Below are 17,538 nucleotides of genomic sequence, written 5' to 3' on the forward strand. Positions count from 1 at the left end.
AAAGCTCGTACCTCGACCTGGTGTCCGTTCCTCAGACTCTGCCCAACCTGCCGTCAATTCCTCGAGTGCAGCCACACACAAGATGAGCGCATCAACAGCAAAGAGCAAGCGAGGCCCAACGGTGCTCATGACGGACTCGCGCGATGCTCAACCACGCGCACCACAACGCCCGTCGGCTGGACAAAGACAAGCCACAGGCGCAAAACTGATTTCAGTCGACAACATCCTCCAATACGCCTCGGACATTCCTTCCCAGCAGCGACGCGGCCCGCCTGGCCACCGACCGATGATGCATAATCGCACGCCCAGCGGCAGACACCCACTCGACCCCAAGCTCTCCGGCCGCATCATACCGCAGCACGTGCCTACGCGATCGAGCAAGCTGAGCGAGAAGCTTGTTCTGCTGCCCGAGACAGCCGAGGAGGACGAGGACGAGAAGGGCGACTTTGACGAGGATGAGCACGGGGGGCCGCCTACCGATGACGAGCTGGCGAGGAGGACGGCGAAAGGAGGCCCCTCGGACAAGAGTTACGCGGAGCGGCTGCCCAAAGCTAGGAGAACGGACAAGCTCTCACGCGTTACTGCCTATTGTACTGCACAAGCATACAAGATGAAGAGCACGGCCGAGTTTGTTAAAGAGCAGCACAACGCCAAGACGAAGCTGTACGACGACTGCTTGTATACCGTCTACCACCTCCCTCTCCTCCCGGGCAGCGATGGTTACAGGGTTCGCAGCAGTCCTGCGTTGAAGAGCCCGGGCGGGAAGACGGTTCTCGATGAGGAGATTGAGCGCAACGAGCAGCGCGATCACCACGAGGGATATTTTGGCGACGAGGAGACATACTTTGTCCGCAGCGACGACCTTGCCCCCGAAATGGACGACTACGACGGCCAGCATGATCGTCGCGATTCGTCCGACAACTCACGCGTCGCACCCAACGCTCTCACCTTTGGAGAGATGTTCGTCTTCTCCTACGGCGTGGCCGTGTTCTGGAACTTCACCGAGAAGCAGGAAAAAGACATCCTCGCCGACCTCACCTTTTCCTCGACAGCAACAGGCGTCTCACTCGCCACTAGACCCCTGACGGAAAGCGACTTTGAAACCGAGGAATTCCACTTTGAATACAATGCCGACATCACCAGACCGCGCGTGTACAACGATATGATCACGCTGAAGAGCGGCGACCACATGATCAAACTAGCCATGAGCCACGGCATCGCGCAGAGCACAAAACTGAGTCTCTTCGAAGAGGGCATGAGCCGCACCATGTTGGCAGCGCAGTACGTGCCCAAGCGCCTCGCCCTGACGGGAAAGCTCGGCATGCGACGAACAGACGTGGTTAAGATGATCGGCCAGCTCTTCACAAGTCGCGTGGACGTCAATCTCTGTATGTCTCCCCCTCTCACCCCTCACCCCACAAATACACACAAATATATCTACATACTAACCACCCCTCCCCCCTCCAGCATCCAACATGCTCGACACCCCCAACTTCTTCTGGGACTCGGAACCCACGCTGCACCCCCTCTACACCGCCGTCCGCGAATACCTCGAGATAAAACCGCGCATCCAGGTCCTCAACGAGCGCTGCCAGGTCTTCCTCGACCTCGGCGAAATCCTCAGCGACTCCATTAGCGATAAGAAAATGACGCGTATTACTTGGATCATTATTTTCCTCATTGTTATTAGTATTTGTATCACGTGTTTTGAGGTGCTGCTTAGATTTGCGATTTTGACGGCGAAGGGGAGGGGGGGTGGCGGGGCGGGCGTTGAGTGTGGTGTTGATGTGTTGGGGGTTGTGGGTGCGAGGGGGAGGGGGGGGTTAAGGGGGTATGCGGGACCGAGTTTGTTGGCGGCGAGGGTGCTGGTTTGGGTTGGGGGTGGGGTTAAGGGGGTGTTTGCGTAGGTGGGAGGGGGGTGATGGGGTAGAGGGTTTGGTGACTGGGGGTTTTTTTACTTTCCGCGCGTTTTTGTATATGCATAGCTATGGCGTTGGCGTTGGCGTTCGTTCGGTATTAGATCGTAATGTTATTTCCTTCCTCTTGCATTCTAGACTTCACACTTTCCCTTTTCCTGCGCATGTGATCTGGTGCTTGCTCATATTGGCATAGATATGAGCACGTTCTTCGATTTCATACCAACCTTACTACATACCAAACGACAACCCTCTAGCCATCTCCTCGCCATACATACATATTTATATATATATACGTTATGCAATGTTATTTCGTCACACACATTCAATTCATTTTTTCGCCGTTGACCCCGTTCTATGATCCTAACCTCGATCCAGCCAGCCAGACCAGACCAGAAATCCTGCTAAATTTCACGTCACCTCGTAAACGCCGGTAAAATGCGCAGTACACGTCCTGTATCTTCCACCACTCGACTTAGCATGATATAGATGCGCATCCCATCGCAGCGCCAAGAAAATAGAGTAACAAACGGTTAATACACGATTCCAGGTCAACTGCTGCCGGTGCTGGTATGCATAAGGAGTGAGGGGGTGTTGGGCTGGTTAGCTGCAACGGGCGTGTTACCGCCGCCTTGTTTCTTCTTCTCCTTTTTCGCCCAGCGCACTGGTATCGCGTTAGAACGAGTATGCCATCAATACATCCACGCCACAACTCACATCCACATGCATTACATAGTGTCTTGGGCCCGTTTGGACCCTTCCTCCATTCGGGCGAGTCGAGGGTGCCGCAGTCGGTGCACACGTATTCGTCTGCGATTTTGAGCTTCTTCTTCTTGTCAGAGGAGCTCCTGGCGTCGCGGTCGAGGGAGATCTGGATGCCTGCGTCGCCGCGGATGAGCATGGGGCTGGCGTCGCCTGTGCTGATGCCCTGGGAGCGCTCGCCGTCTCTGTAGCGTAAGCCGGTCAGCATCTCGATGGTCTCGAGGTGGTTTGCGCCCTCGTAGCGGGCCATCTTGTCGTTGATGCTATCGGGCCTGCTGGCGGCGAGGGCCTCGTCGAGGTTCTGGCGGGTCAGGGCCGTGTTGGAGATTGTGGGCTTGGCGGGCGGGGGCATCTGGGCGTACGAGACGGCGTCGCTGTGGGTGTTGTGGGTGTCGGACTGGACGGTCGAGGGGCCCTCGGTCTTGCGGGCCCAGTCGTCCTGCTCGTCCTGCTCCTCGCGCTTCAGCTCGGCGACGCGCTTGGTCAGGCGCTCGTTCTCGATCTTGTGCTCGAGGAACGAGTCGAGCAGGGCGGCGTTCTTGGTCGGGTAGGGCCGCGCCATGAGGAAGAAGCCGCGGCAGTTGAGGGCATTGGGCGGGGCAAAGGCCGTGGGGTCGCCGCTGAGGTGCGGGTGGCCGTGCGACTCGAAGATGGTGTACGTGTCGTCGAGCTTGCGGAAGCGGTAGAAGAAGCGCAGCGGGTTGCTCGACGCGATGCTCTCGTTGAACTCCTTGACGAAGATGCCAATGTCGTCCGGGTGGATGAACTCGTTGATGAAGCGGCCCATGAGCTGCGGCGGCTCCCAGCCCGTCAGCGGCCGGCACGACGGCGACACGTACAGGATGCGGCCGTCGGGCGTCAGGATGTGCAGCAGGTCGCGCAGCTCCTCGAGCACGCGCTGCGACCAGTTGCGCCGCTTGGTGAACTCGGTCAGCGTGCTGCCCGACGGGTTCATGTTGGGGGCCCCGAACCCCGTGGGCAGCGGGCCCGCGCCAGCGCCCGTCATGCTGCTGTCCTGGCCCATCGAGTAGACGTCGCTGGCCGCGCTGCTGCCCGGCACCGTGGTCTGCAGGTTCCCCGTGAAGGCGGCATATCCCGCGGCGTTCTGGGCATCGGCGCCCTCGAGCGACAGATCCATGTCCATTTGCATTACCTCATCCATCTGCTGCAGGTGGAGCCCGTCGGAGAGCCCATTACTACTGAAGTGGCCCATCTGCGATCGCAACTCTCAGATCGGGGGTCCGTGACCGGGGCGGGGATCGCGCCTACCTCAGCACTGCTGTTTGCATACAGCGACATGGCGGACGACCAGGCAGAGTCCCGCAATTTGCACGGCGCGTCGTGGATGCGATAGGGTCGGCTGTCTGCACCGACGTTGGCAGTGTGTAGGTACCCGGCATCGTGCGCCAAACTCCCCGGTGCACCCTCATGACAGACGTGGAGACGGGCCCGTTGATTCGGCTGTCTCGGTACGCCCCTGCTAGCATGTCGAGGTGTGCACGTGATGGCGCGGGGAGCAGACGCGCCTCGACGTGCCCAGCGCCAGGCCACCGCGTCGTTCTCGTTGCAGACACACACCCAGGAAAGCCCACCACGGCCAGCGTGGACCTCCCAATATGTACGTAGCTGTCAGTTATAGCCGTCTGAAAGTGTCACTAATCCCACTCCAGGTGTATGTGTCCCATCATTGCAAAACACGTGCCCACAGCCTCTGCACCCAACTAACCACCACCCACAGCGAAGATTGACCGCATGATGATCCAGGGGTAAGCTGGCCCCAACAACCACCCACCAACCCCCCACTCACCAGCCCAGCATCCGCTCGTTCGGGCCCGAGAAAGGAGAAACCATCGTCTTCACCGCGCCACTCACCCTCATCGTAGGCTGGAACGGTTCTGGCAAGACCGTGAGTTGGCCCCCACACGACAAGCAACACAGCTCACCCCACACAGACCATCATCGAGTCGCTCAAGTATGCGACCACCGGTGACCTGCCCACAAACAGCAAGACGGGAGGTGCCTTCATCCACGACCCCAAGCTGCGAAATGAAAAAGAACTCCTCGCCCAGATCAAGCTATCTTTCCGGTCGACATCGGGAGTGCGCATGGTAGTCACCCGCAACCTCCAAGTCACCGTCAAGAAGAACGCACGCAGCCAGAAGACCCTGGAGGGCTCCCTGCTCATGATCAAAGATGGCGAGAAACACTCCATATCCACCCGAGTCGCCGAGCTGGACCAGATCATCCCACAGTATCTTGGTGTGTCGAAAGCCATCCTGGAAAACGTCATCTTCTGCCACCAGGAAGACAGTTTATGGCCAATGAGTGATCCAGCCAGTCTCAAGAAGAAGTTTGACGACATCTTCGAAGCAATGAAATACACAAAAGCTATTGAAAATATAAAATCGATCCGCAGGAATCAGAGCGTGGAACTGGGTCAGCTCAAGATTATTGAAGCAAACGCAAAAGAGGACAGAGACAGAGCCGACAAGAGTGAAAAGCGTCAGGCTGTGCTTTTCGACGAGATCGAGACGCTTCGGGGCACATACGAGCGGACAGACGGTGACTGCACCGAGGCCCAAGAGAAGGCCAATGAAGCCTACAACCACGCAGCGCGATATGAGCAAATCGTTGCCCAGCTCAACGGTAAGCGCATCACATTCGACGCCAACAAGGAGAGCGTGGCAATACTCGAAGACAACCTGAAGCACATGGCTGAGTCGGACGAGGAGCTCCAGTCCATGCTCGACCAGTATGAGCAACGAGTCTCCATGTACGCTACCCAACAAGACGAGCACCGCCACCAATACGGCGACCTCAAGCACGATTTGGAAGACAATCGCGGCTCTCTTGGTGCGAAGCAGGCCGAAATTGGAAAGTACGAAGCGCAGAAAGAGCAGCATGACCGTCAGCTTCAACAGCGCGAAAACCTGATCAAGGAAGCGGCCAAGCGCCATTCTATCCGTGGCTACGACTACGACATCACCGAAAAGCAAGTGATCAGCTTCCAACAAATCCTTGACAAGATGTCTCGGGACCAGAACAAGACTCTTGAACGTGCCCGGGAAGATACACAGCGTAATCTGCGTGAGGCTCAGCATAACCTCAGCCAGCTCAACACACGTAAATCAGGCCTAAGTCAGAGCAAAGAGGCTTCGCGAAAGCAGATCGCGGACAACGACAAGCGCGTTTCTGACCTGCAGCGAACTATGAACCACATCAAGGCAGACGAAGGTGGTGAAGCCATCTTGCAGAACAAGAAGCAAGATGTTGAGGAACAACTGAATGACGCAAATGCAAAGGCTGCTAGTGAAGGTTATGATGAGCAAATCCGGGAGACGTCAAGCGATGTACGAACCCTGGAGGACAAGAAGGAGCGCCTGACGACTGAGCTCGGCGATGCCACAAAGCAAGCTCGTGAGTCTGCGTCGATCGATTACGCGCGGAATGAGTTGCAGGGACAGCAGCATAGTCTCGATACGATGAAGAAAGTGCACAACAAGCGTATCTCGCAGCTCGTTGACTCGGAGTGGGATCCTGCTACACTAGAAACTACCTTCCAGCAGGCTCTCTCTGAGAAGACAGGCAAAGTCAAGGAAGCAGGATCGCGTCGTGATATCGCGCAGACGAAACTCGACAAGATCAACTTCCAGCTGTCAAGTGTTGAGTCGCAGCTCAAGAAGAAGCGGTCAGAGCATCGGCAATACGAACAGATAGTGAAAGACTCCGTTCAGAAGGACGATATATCCGACTTTGACGAGACACTGCAGCAGCTTGAGGAAGACTATGAAGGGTCATCGGTGGATAAGGCAAAGTTTGAGGCACAGGTTGAGTACATGCGCCAGTGCTTGAAAACAGCCGAGAAAGATAACGTGTGTCGACTCTGTGCTAGATCACTTCACGACGACAGGTCCGAGCATTTTACTACGGCAGGCTTTATCTCCAAGCTGGAGAGCATCATTACCAAGGCCGAGAGGAACATGCAAGGCGATAATGCAGAGGAGCTGCTTGCTGAGTTGGAGATGGCACGCAATGCTAAGCCAAGCTATGAACTCGCCATCCGTCTGCGAGATTCTGAAATACCAGCACTTCAAACTGAGCTCACTCAACTAACGACAGAGCGTGAGAGCGTCAATAAACAACTTGAAGATCAGGATGCCGTTATCCACGACCTGGAGGCCGCGAGGCAGGAAGTCGAGTCACTGTCAAAGGAAGTTCAGACTATCGTTGGCTACTATAACAGGACACGCGATCTTGACGTACAGATTGAGGAGCTCACTCGAACGCAGAAGGCTGCTGGATTGTCTCGAGGCATTGATGCAGTTCAGGCCGATCTGAAGAAGATCACAGATGACAGCCGAAGTGCAAGGACTGCCCTTGATCAACTAACCGCCAACCGAGACAAGTCGCGCAATACCATTACCACACTAGAACTGAGTATTCGCGATATTAACGCTGAGCTCAACAACGCACAGTCTAAACTCAAGGAGAAGCGGGCTCTTGCTGACCGTATCGAGGAGTTCAAAACCGAGAACAACAAGCAGCGAGAGTCGATGCGTGACTTCGACAAGGATGTTGAGAACCTTGTACCCGAGATTGAACAGGCTCAGTACAAGTACGACGACATCAACCGTCGAGGCAATGAACGTGTGCAGCGCGCCCACGACGAAGCGTCCAAGCTCTCTGACAGCGTCCGCCAACTCAACCAAGCAGACACGGAAATCAACGCATACATTGGTCGTGGAGGCCCACAGCAGCTCGCACGCACACATCGGGAAATCGAGAACCTGCAAGGTGAAATTGCGCGGATCGAAACAGAAATGCTTGAAGTGACTCGCAAAGTCAAGAAGATGGAAGATTCGATGCGCGACACGGAGATGACGAAACGCTCCATCAGCGACAACCTCCGCTACCGAAAAGCCAAGCGCGCTCTTGAAACTTTAGAGGTCGAAATCCAGAAACTAGAAGAACATGGCGCCGAACGCGACAAAGAGCACTACGAGCGTGAGGCGCATCATTGGGACACACGCTTCCACCAGCTCAACACAGAAAAAACCAGCGTAGAGCGCGACATGAAGAACAAAGACGACCAACTAACAGAGTTGATGCAAGAATACGAAACGCTCTACAAAGACGCCAGCACGCAATACCGCTCCTCGCACATCAAAGTCGAAACAACAAAAGCCGCCATCGAAGACCTCGGCCGCTACGCCGGCGCCCTCGACAAAGCAATCATGAAATACCACTCCCTCAAAATGGAAGAAATCAACCGCATCATCGCCGAGCTCTGGCGAAACGCCTACCAAGGCACAGACGTAGACACCATCCGCATCGCGTCCGACCACGACGGCCGCGGGAACAGAACATACAACTACCGCGTCGTCATGGTCAAGCAGGACACGGAAATGGACATGCGCGGCCGCTGCTCCGCGGGTCAGAAAGTCCTCGCTAGTATCGTTATTCGTCTCGCGCTCGCGGAATGCTTCGGCACGAATTGCGGGCTCATTGCGCTGGATGAACCGACTACGAATCTTGATCAGCAGAATATTAAGGGCTTGGCGGAGAGTTTGAGCCAGATTATTCAGATGAGGCGCAAGCAGGCGAACTTTCAGTTGCTGGTTATTACGCATGACGAGCAGTTTTTGCGCGAGATGAATTGCGCGGATTATACGGATGTTTATTGGCGGGTGGGTAGGGATGCCATGCAGGAGAGCTTTATTGAGAGGCAGAATATTGCGGAGGTGAGTGGGTGATGGTGGGGATGAGGAGGTGAATTGGCTGACTTTGCATAGGTTTCGTAACTGAAGTGAGTGAGTGAGTTGATGTGGAAGATGTAGCTGGAGAAAAGAAAAAGGGGTGGGAAATGGGTATGATCAGGCGTTTTTTTGTGGGCAGTAAATACCCCTTTTTTCTTTCCTTTCTTCATTGTCATGTAGGTCTTGGTTTAGTATTTAGCATGATGAACTGCTACACAGACAATGACACTACAAAACATACGTTTCTATGGCTCTTGAGACGTCTCCTGTTAGGTCTCCCTGCCCATGCATATTCTATCCAACCCAACACGTATGGAAACAGGCCGGTACCACAATATCTTCAACAAAGCATATAGTAAACTTCAACATCAATCCCATCCACTCCTCCAACTCCCACCCCCATCACTGCAGATTAACAAACAACCCCCCATCAACCAGAAGCTGCGCCCCATTCACATACGCACTCAACTCACTCCCCAAGAAAACCGCCGGCCCCGCCAAATCCGCCGGCACCCCCGTCCTCCCCAGCGGAATCCTGCCCTCCATATACCTCCTCTTCCCCTCATCATCGAGGTCCTTCTCATTGAGCTGCGTCTTAACCGTGCCCGGCAGCAGCGCATTGCAGCGGATATTATAGCGACCGAGGGCGCACGCGGCGGACTGGATTAGCGATAATACGCCCGCTTTGGTGGGCGTGTAGTGCGCTTGTTGCGCGCCGCCGACGAGCGCTGAGATGGAGGATATGCCGATTATGGACCCGCCTGGGGGGGTCTGCTGGGAGAGTTGGGTGGCCGCGGCTTGGATGGAATTGAATGCGCCGGTTAGGTTGGTGGTTAGGGTTTGGGACCAGAGGGTTGGCGTTATTCTGGTTCATACTTGTCAGCCGTGGTGTTTCTGGATTGGCTGGGATGGAGTATCTGCGTGTTTGGAAGGAAAGGGGGGGGATACACACTCCAAGAAATCCCTAAACTCGCAGATCCCCGCATTGCTGATGAAGACGTCCAAGCGGCCCCATTTCTGCACCACGGCGGCCACGAGCGCCTTGCCTGTTTCCGCATCGCCCACGTCGCCGGGGACTTGTATGAGTCTTTTCTGGGCTTCTTCCACGCTGCCGAGGACTTGCGCGGCTTCGTCTAGGAGGGTTTGGAATTGCGAGGTTGATTTTGCGTCGCCGAAGTGGTTTACTGCTACGTTTGCGCCGTGGGTGAGGTACCCGAGGGCGATGGCGCGGCCGATGCCTGTTGCGCCGCCGGTTATGGCCATGGATTTGTTGGCGAGGAGTTGTGCCATTGTGGGGGGTGGTGGGGTGGCTTTGCGGGGTGCGTGTAGTGTGGTGTAGTCGGGAAGTGTGGTGTCACGGTTAAGGTCAGGGCGGTTGGAGGAGTGGGGAGTAGGAGGTGAGGCTATGATAGCTATGATGGGTTTGTGAAGAGTGTTCTAGCGTCGCCATTATGATAGGTATGCGTCCCTTGTGGGGAGCGCGGTAGGGGAAAGTGTTGATGGAGGCATGACTGCTTTGTCGGACTAACTGAGGCCGAGGACAGCCTTGGCGTATCAGGAACCAAGATGCAGTGAAACCTTGCAATGGATAGGCAATTACACATAAGAGTAATATATGAATCTTGGATATGGGCTTCTAGCAGTATAGGTTCAGAAAGCGCTTTTGTCAAGTTTATTCGTGCGGTTTTGCAGCTTGTAGGATCTATAAAGAGTGCAGTTTACCTCCCGCTTTCACAGTCAAGCAAGAGCCGAAGAACAGTCTTGGCGGCTCGCTATGGAGGGCCATTCACTAAATGACCGCAATTCCTCCAACTCCCCACTCCCCAGCGCCGAAAGATGGTGTACAACTGGGACGATAAGGAGAGTGAATGTTATCGGCTCTATGTTCAGGAGAAGAAAAGTCTTGACGAGGTAATAGAATTATACAACAGCTCAACAACTACGTCTGATATAACTATAGGTTGTCTCTTACTGGGAGCTGAGGGGTTTCTCGCCGAGGTATGTTTTGCGTGTTTGGACGCTTGAGTCGCCTGTAGATATTCGCGAGCGGCGTGTTCACGATCATCAACGGCATCTACTGACCATGATGCGCTAGCAAGCGTGCCTTTCAGAACCAGTTCAAAGTACGTGATTCGGTTTGTTACCTCGTTGCGCGTTGCTGACACTCGGCCTAGCGATGGGACTTCAGCAAGCAGAACCTGGCGCACAAGAATCCCGCTCTCGTCGCCCGCCTGCATGAGCTATGGGCCCAGAATTACACGCAAAAGGACATGGTCGACACGCTGCAGAATGAGGGCTTTCAGATTAGCGACCGCGAGCTGATGAGGCTGCGCATCAGATTGAAGCTGCTGCTTCGAGAGAGTGTGCCAAGACCCAAGAGACAGGCGCATGCAGAGGGTGCGGTGCTGGAGAACAAGAAGCCCAGGAAGAACACGGTATCTGGCAAGGGCCTGATCAACCAGCTTGCGAACGCGATACTGGCCGAGGACTCTTCCAGCAACGAGGAGAGCTCCGAAGAGGAAACCGGCCAGGAGCAACTGGACCATGAGCTTGCCCACGCTCTGCAGCCGTCCATGTCCCAGCCCGAGCCTGAGGTCAACGAGTCGCCTCCAGACATAGAAGCCGCGCTACGGAAACAGCTGCGACAAGAACAACTACAAATCGAAAGCGACGAGAAATGGCGCACGCGCAAGCGGCGGCGTCGGACACGAGGCTGGGCAGGATTGCCAGCAGACGCTCCAGGCGAGCCTCCACGCTTCCCGTCAGAGACCACCATCGACGAGGCGAAAGCCCACCTTGGCCTGGACAACAAAATGTATCGCGAGTTGCGGGAGCGCTTCTCAGCCATCTGCGAGCAAGAAGGCGTCGTCAAGAAGACGATTGCGGGACCTGAGAAATGGACGCACATCGTTCAGCGGCTCATCCGCGAGAGCGCTCATCTGTCCAACGTCTTTGAACATGAGCCTGAAGTTTTACAAAGCAATGAGGCCGTCTTCAGACCCAAGGGCCAGAGAGCACTCTCGCTTGATGTCATCTGCATGGACGTCACCAAGCGCCTGCGCACCATGGAAAACCGCATGAGTCTTCTCGACGCGAAGAACATACTTGGCCTGAATCCACAACACACGCGACAAGCTAGGAGTGCTTTCGCCGTCAAGCTTGGAACAGCGAGTTTCACCAACAAGTACGAGGCTGGGGAACAGCAGTGGGCAGACCTCAAGCAGGCATGGGTCGATGAATCTGAACTGCTCACAAGAGCGCTTGCACATGGCGAGGCAGACCCAGAGTATGCACGGAAGCTGAAGGCTGTCGAGATATTGGCGCGAGACGTCATGAAGAGACAACAACAGGAGAAGTTGGCGAAAGACCCGTCGAAGAGGAAGTCGTCGCATCAAGGTCCTGGACCAGGCCCAGCGCCTCCAGTTGTGCCACCGCATCCCTCCATCCTGAGTCGACAGAGCGCGAATCCCATGCAGACAAACCACCCCGCTATGCCGGCGACATCCCCAACTGCAGACCTGCAAATCGATCCCTCGCTTCTGCTAGCCGCGAGTGACGCTGCGTTTCTTCCCGGGCCTACATACCACCAAGCTGCACATCAACTCCAACACGCTTCCCAACAACCCCACCACCACCCTCAAGACACCTACATGTCCCACAACCAGACATACTACACTTCAGCCTCGACCGCCGCTTCAACACCCCTCCCAATCTATTTCCGCCTACATCCCCATTCCACAACAGCCTTTCCCTCGAAAAGCGTATGGCTCTCCCTCCTACACACCCCTTCTGTGACGGAAATCCATACTCTGGCGATGCGCGAGCATCCCGGCACCGTGGTGCTGAAACTCGAGGGCTTGATCACTTATAGAGACGCAACGGGAGAGAAGGAGGTTGTGGTGGAAGTCGGCGATGATGAGGAGTTGGGTGCGTATTTGGGGCATGTAGGGGGCCAGGGGAAGGCTACGTTTGTTGCGATGCTGGGTGTGGGGAGCGGGGGAGGGTATGCGTAGTGTGCAGTGTAATGGGAGGGGATGTTCGAAAGTGACGGGGCTTGATGGAGGTTTGAATGACGTTAAATTGGAACTTGGTGTACGCCAGAAAATGCTATTAAGCGTTGCGACTATGTTGCTATGCTGCCTTGTATCACTTCCTGGCCTACTCTCCTCGTCGAGAACTGTACCTGCATCCCGTCATATATCTTGGTTCGTTGAACGGAACTGAACTGCAGCGAAATCTTGCAACACCTAGACAACTACATATAAGATTGGTGTAGAAATCTGATGTCTAAAGTTTCAACTGTATACGCCTAACGTGCATTTCGATATACGTTGTAGTGTAAACTTCACAGCTTCCAGGAGCCACAAAGAACGTACACTCGACAAAGACCCTCCTTCGGACCCTTCTCCCCCGACACCCCGACCCAGCACATCCCCGCCATCACCCCCATTCCTCAACCCCATACACACACAGCAAACCCACAAGACCAATACCCACCATCCAAGCAACGAAAACCCAGCACACACACACCTCAACCCACTCAAACGCAAAACCCCCCACAATGCCACCCCAAAACTTCCTAGACACACACATCCACCTCTGGCCCTCAACAGCCACCTCCCCCCGTGACCACGCATGGATGACCCCAAACCACTTCCTCGCCGCCCGCCACGGAATCACAGACTACGAGGCTGTCGCCACGCCCCCGCCATCAGGATTCATCTACGTAGAGACAGACCGATATCTGCCTGCGCTGCCCGCTGAGCTCAGCAGCAGCAGCCACTCCCTCTCGCAAAGCAGTGAGGCGGCGCTGGAATCCTGGGCCGCACAACCCCTCGAGGAGCTCCGATTCCTGCGCCGCATCGCGGAGAATGCACCAGCCGAGGGCGACGGGTTTAGTAGCCACACAGAGTCTGCGCGGATGAAGGGCGCTGTTGTGTGGGCGCCGTTATGCCTTTCTACTGCGCTGTTCGAGCTTTATCTACGGATTGCGGAGCGGGTTGCGGGACCGGTGTTGTGGGCGCGTATTGTGGGGTTCCGGTTCTTGCTTCAGGGGAAGGGGGAGGGGGAGGTTGCCAGGCTGACTGGGAGTGCGGAGTGGGTTTCTAATATGGTGTTGCTGGGGAGGGGGAGGGGAGGGAAGGGGTGGGCGTTTGATGTTGGGGTTGATGTGCATCGGGATGGGGTGGGGGTTTTGGGGGAGGTGGCGGGTATGATTGAGCGGGTTAGGGAGGCTGAGGCTAAGAAGGAGGGGGGTGGGGAGGCGAGGGTGAGGTTTGTGTTGAGTATGTTGACCTGTTTTCATATATCTCTATATCGTTTGGCTTTCCTGCACTTCTCCCCACTCTTCCATGCAGTGCTAACTCCCACAGACCACCTCTGCAAACCAGACCTCTCCCCCGCTTCCCCAACCCCAACCCCACAATACCTAACAGCACTCACCCGCCTCGCCCCCGACCCAAACATCTACATCAAGCTCTCCGGCCCTTTTAACGAGTTCACTCCCTCTCCCACACCATCCACCGTTCCCGCACTGCTCGACGCACTCCGCCCAACGCTCGACGTCGTCGTAAACCTCTTCCCCGGCCGCATCATGTTCGGGTCTGACTGGCCTGTGTGCAACGTCGGGGGGCCGAAGGGCGAGGCGGGGAACTGGGCGTTTTGGGTTGAGGCTGTGGAGGAGTGGGTGAGGGAAAGGGGGATGAGTGGGGAGGAGGCGGAGAGGGTTTGGGGTGGGGCTGGGGGGGAGGCCTATGCTTTGGATAGTTAGGGGAAGTTTATGGTGTTTATGTTGTTTGTGGGCAGATGCCTGGTGGGAAGAAAGTATTGGTTATCTGGATGGGCACTATTTGGTGTGGTCACATTTGTGTTTGGTGTAGCGGTGTTTGTTACTGAAGCTTGGAGGTCATGGAAAATGCTTTGCTGATCTACTACGAGCGCGACTAATCAAACTTTATCGTGTTGTCTCGAAGATCAAAAATGTATTGTGTTCTTCATCAACCGTAAGTGATGCCCCGAAGCTATAGTTTTCTAGGTGAAGCGTACTACGAAGTCTACTCAGTTAGATTTGTGTATGAGGAACTATCTATCGTAGTAGACACGCGAATGGTCTCTTAGACGATACTCGGGCTTTTGAGCTTTAGTCACGGGTATCGCTACACCGAACAAACCTTTGCTTCCGCGGAATAGTGCTCGCCTTTATCTATTGGGCTGTTGTGCGTATGCTGTGAAAGTGTCTAACTTGGTCTATCAGTGTGTACTTCTGTCGGCAGTTGCTGTGTGTGAACGGGTCAGGGTTCGGCTTGTATACTGCTTTACAATGCTGTGCCTTTTGTTATGTTGCGACTATGTGGTTTTATGTCAAGCATGAATGCACTGAAAATCAACAAACACGAGAACAGGTTTTGATAGGGCTCGTGATAGTGTTCATAGTAGGTTACAGAAGTTGTTCATACGGCCTCTGAGCTTTGAATGGGCATGAACAAGCCGAATAAACTTTTGACTAGACTGAATAGTGTGAGTGTTTATTAATTGAGTCTCTCTGAAGTATAAACCTGTCTATCGCTAGTCAATATATCAACAATCTCTACACGCGAGACATGTTTTCAATCGGCATTCATACAGAGGACTGACATGTGTTCAAGCATACTCGTGCTTGAGGTTGTAACAGGTAAACGAATTCTAGGGGAATAATCGCTATCATTACACAGGGTGAATACCAAGCCAACAAATATGTGTTGAACGTTTTGTGATGCCCATTTCATTTACTCTTGGGCATATGGTCGGCCTTGGGCCTCCATTGCTTGTTCAATCAACCATCTCAACCATCGAGCAATCGCACTTCTGGTGCTCTATTCGACACTTTGCATACCGTGACAATCTGCAAGAGCATGCATGCAATAAGATAAAAGTAGAAACTCGTAGATTATCAAAGTTCGTGCAGCCGCAGCCTGTACTCCACACGCAGGACAAGCGACGAGAACGTGTAAACAGCCCACACCAACAGCAACCTCACACCTCCGCACACCGATCAAAACCCACGCCCATGCCTTATGCCCGTTACAAATGCAGCACCAATTTCCTATTCCAGTCTCACGCAGTTCTCCAAGCATTTCCGATCGATGCTTTTACTGACTCAGACCAAAGCTCACGCATGCGGTCCAGCCCCCCAGACTATTATCTGCCCATCATCACATCACGACAAGGACACGTCTGCACATGTTCCATCCCTTGAGCCAAGTCGGCAGAGTAGACAAGGAAAAAATACCAATTGGCAAAACGCGGCAGTGCACATCTGCATCGTACATCGCGCAAGATAGATAAGCAGACAGGCAGGCAGAGGCAGGGTAAAGAGGGGTAACGGAAAAACAACAGCCGAAGGAGCAGCGAGCAGCAGCAGTAGATAGCTCAACAACCAAAACGTGTCAACACGCCAGTCGGGCAGTCACGTGCACATGTGTGAGTGTGGGTAAAGGTACACCACAGCAATCCCTTCCGACTGCCGCGCTCTCGCTATCGGATGAGATGGCGACGTACCAGCACGTCCAGGGGTACAGGGAAGGCCCTCGTCGCGGAAAAGCACAAGAGAGGATCTCGGGAGAACTCCTCCTATTGGGTATGGCGTGCGCTTTTTGCATCGCTGAAACGGGCACTGCGTGAAAACAGGATGCATACCATGCAAGTAAGCCATACATACACACCATTACTATACATGTACATACATTGCTAGCTATCTATCTAAGTAACATGGCTCTATGCTATGTGGTGGCGCGGCCGCCGCGCCAATGGCAAAGTCCCCGTTTTCGTGTTTTGCAAATAGCCCGCGCTATTCGCGCGCGTGGACCCACTGTGCCTTTTTGCGTATCTCTAGTACCTCCCTCTGCATACATACGTACGTACATACATGTTGATCGAGATGATGGGAGTTTGCGTTGCCAAGCTATCATGCTGGTTCGAAGGAGAGCGGAGCCCATACGCGTAAGCGCTGGTCGTGTCAGTGAGCGTCAATCCCATTAAACTAGGGAGAGAGACCCTCTACTTCTGGTCCCAACTTCATGTTGAGCGGATGGTGGGGTAAAACGAGAAACCTACTGTAAGCGAGGACCAGAATGTGGAGAAGTGATTGGTTGCACCCGGATAGCGGACTGACCGAATGCACGTCATTTTAGTGTGAGAAATAAATTTATCTGACACAGTGGAGCATCTACCAGAGGCTGGCCGTCTTCGCCGAGATTCGCAGGTAGTGGAACTGTTTTTTTCGCTGCTGGGAGAGAGCGAGAGAGTGGGGTGTGGCTGGGACTGAGCGGGGCGGGGAGTTGAAAGTGCTGTTGCAGTTGCATGTTGGATTTTTTGTGGATGCATGCATGCGTGGTATAATGAGTCTCATTGGATGTTTGGTATGAGTCCGTTTCGACACCATGATGATAAGTTAATCCAAACTAGAATTTCTCGCGATTATGTCCGATGTACAATCTTGCCATGCATGTGCCTGAGCTCTTTGTGGAAAACATATGCTTTAGCTTGATAGAGCGACGATGATTGATCGGAAACACCCGGATCGTCGTACAAAGTGTGTACACACTTTTGCAGTTGAAGCTGAACGAATAAAACAAATAAAGCTGGGACGACGTGTTGAGTGTTGTTTGGTACAATGTACATGGCATAATCCTAGAACCCCATAGAGCTGTGAGATCCTGCACAGTAAGGTGGATGACGAAAGGGCGTTAACAAACTTTCGTAAATAGTGGGGACCTCATCCGGCAATACTGTATCGGACATCGTCGGTCTCACACGACCGATGATACTCAGAAAAGAGCCTCACGCGCGACTCGCAATACTTCTCACGTGTTTTTGCGACATAACAGTTACCACACTTTGTCGTGTGATGATCGTCTGGTGCTCAGTCGCTGGCAAATTTCTCCAGAAATGCCACTGACTCGTTTCGGACCGATTCGCGCCAGCTTCAGATCTGGGTTCGCAGTGAACTTGCCCGGCACGGAACGCTAACCGGTGGGTGTACCCGAGGTTGCCCTGTCCAAGTTGTTATCGAAACCTTATCGATGAGTGTGTTGATCAGGGTCCATTGTCATTTTGGTAGACAGCGC

The 17,538-nt window shown here is 54.3% G+C and overlaps 8 protein-coding genes across 8 annotated transcripts; 5 read left to right on the forward strand and 3 right to left on the reverse strand.

Moving 5' to 3' along the window:
• Positions 1–82: 82 nt before the first annotated feature.
• On the forward strand, positions 83–1,907 carry P153DRAFT_376959 (sporulation protein RMD8; the record flags this gene model as incomplete). The annotated part of the gene is made up of 2 exons (XM_033669708.1): positions 83–1,388; positions 1,468–1,907. 2 exons carry the CDS (start codon positions 83–85, stop codon positions 1,905–1,907), a joined length of 1,746 nt encoding a protein of 581 aa, XP_033522459.1.
• Positions 1,908–2,087: 180 nt separating this feature from the next.
• P153DRAFT_367968 (white collar-2) lies at positions 2,088–4,097 on the reverse strand. Its single transcript, XM_033668399.1, has 3 exons — positions 3,948–4,097; positions 2,634–3,891; positions 2,088–2,580 (listed from the first exon to the last, which is right to left on the reverse strand). Exons 1-3 carry the CDS (start codon positions 3,975–3,977, stop codon positions 2,468–2,470), a joined length of 1,401 nt encoding a protein of 466 aa, XP_033522460.1. The 5' UTR covers positions 3,978–4,097; the 3' UTR covers positions 2,088–2,467.
• Positions 4,098–4,241: 144 nt separating this feature from the next.
• P153DRAFT_367969 (DNA repair protein rad50) lies at positions 4,242–8,679 on the forward strand. The gene is made up of 5 exons (XM_033668400.1): positions 4,242–4,298; positions 4,417–4,444; positions 4,494–4,584; positions 4,631–8,419; positions 8,471–8,679. Exons 1-5 carry the CDS (start codon positions 4,295–4,297, stop codon positions 8,477–8,479), a joined length of 3,921 nt encoding a protein of 1,306 aa, XP_033522461.1. The 5' UTR covers positions 4,242–4,294; the 3' UTR covers positions 8,480–8,679.
• P153DRAFT_367971 (3-oxoacyl-reductase) lies at positions 8,580–10,076 on the reverse strand. The gene is made up of 2 exons (XM_033668401.1): positions 9,387–10,076; positions 8,580–9,299 (listed from the first exon to the last, which is right to left on the reverse strand). The coding sequence occupies exons 1-2, from the start codon at positions 9,722–9,724 to the stop codon at positions 8,837–8,839; spliced, it is 801 nt and encodes a 266-aa protein (XP_033522462.1). The 5' UTR covers positions 9,725–10,076; the 3' UTR covers positions 8,580–8,836.
• A 179-nt stretch (positions 10,077–10,255) lies between these two features.
• Positions 10,256–12,707, forward strand: P153DRAFT_367972 (uncharacterized protein). The gene is made up of 4 exons (XM_033668402.1): positions 10,256–10,345; positions 10,395–10,432; positions 10,530–10,557; positions 10,609–12,707. The coding sequence occupies exons 1-4, from the start codon at positions 10,271–10,273 to the stop codon at positions 12,445–12,447; spliced, it is 1,980 nt and encodes a 659-aa protein (XP_033522463.1). The 5' UTR covers positions 10,256–10,270; the 3' UTR covers positions 12,448–12,707.
• A 195-nt stretch (positions 12,708–12,902) lies between these two features.
• On the forward strand, positions 12,903–14,111 carry P153DRAFT_319338 (uncharacterized protein; the record flags this gene model as incomplete). Its single annotated transcript, XM_033665083.1, has 2 exons — positions 12,903–13,719; positions 13,807–14,111. Coding segments are annotated over exons 1-2 (1,029 nt in total), but the record flags the coding sequence as incomplete, so codon positions are not given.
• A 948-nt stretch (positions 14,112–15,059) lies between these two features.
• On the forward strand, positions 15,060–15,815 carry P153DRAFT_367973 (uncharacterized protein). The gene has a single exon (XM_033668403.1). The coding sequence runs from the start codon at positions 15,186–15,188 to the stop codon at positions 15,666–15,668; it is 483 nt and encodes a 160-aa protein (XP_033522465.1). The 5' UTR covers positions 15,060–15,185; the 3' UTR covers positions 15,669–15,815.
• Positions 15,816–16,391: 576 nt separating this feature from the next.
• On the reverse strand, positions 16,392–16,840 carry P153DRAFT_47826 (uncharacterized protein). Its single transcript, XM_033673222.1, has 2 exons — positions 16,466–16,840; positions 16,392–16,418 (listed from the first exon to the last, which is right to left on the reverse strand). Exon 1 carries the CDS (start codon positions 16,793–16,795, stop codon positions 16,487–16,489), a length of 309 nt encoding a protein of 102 aa, XP_033522466.1. The 5' UTR covers positions 16,796–16,840; the 3' UTR covers positions 16,392–16,418; positions 16,466–16,486.
• Between the last annotated feature and the right edge of the window lie 698 nt (positions 16,841–17,538).

Source organism: Dothidotthia symphoricarpi, assembly GCF_010015815.1.
Source record: "Dothidotthia symphoricarpi CBS 119687 unplaced genomic scaffold P153scaffold_13, whole genome shotgun sequence".
NCBI classification, from domain to species: domain Eukaryota; kingdom Fungi; phylum Ascomycota; class Dothideomycetes; order Pleosporales; family Dothidotthiaceae; genus Dothidotthia; species Dothidotthia symphoricarpi.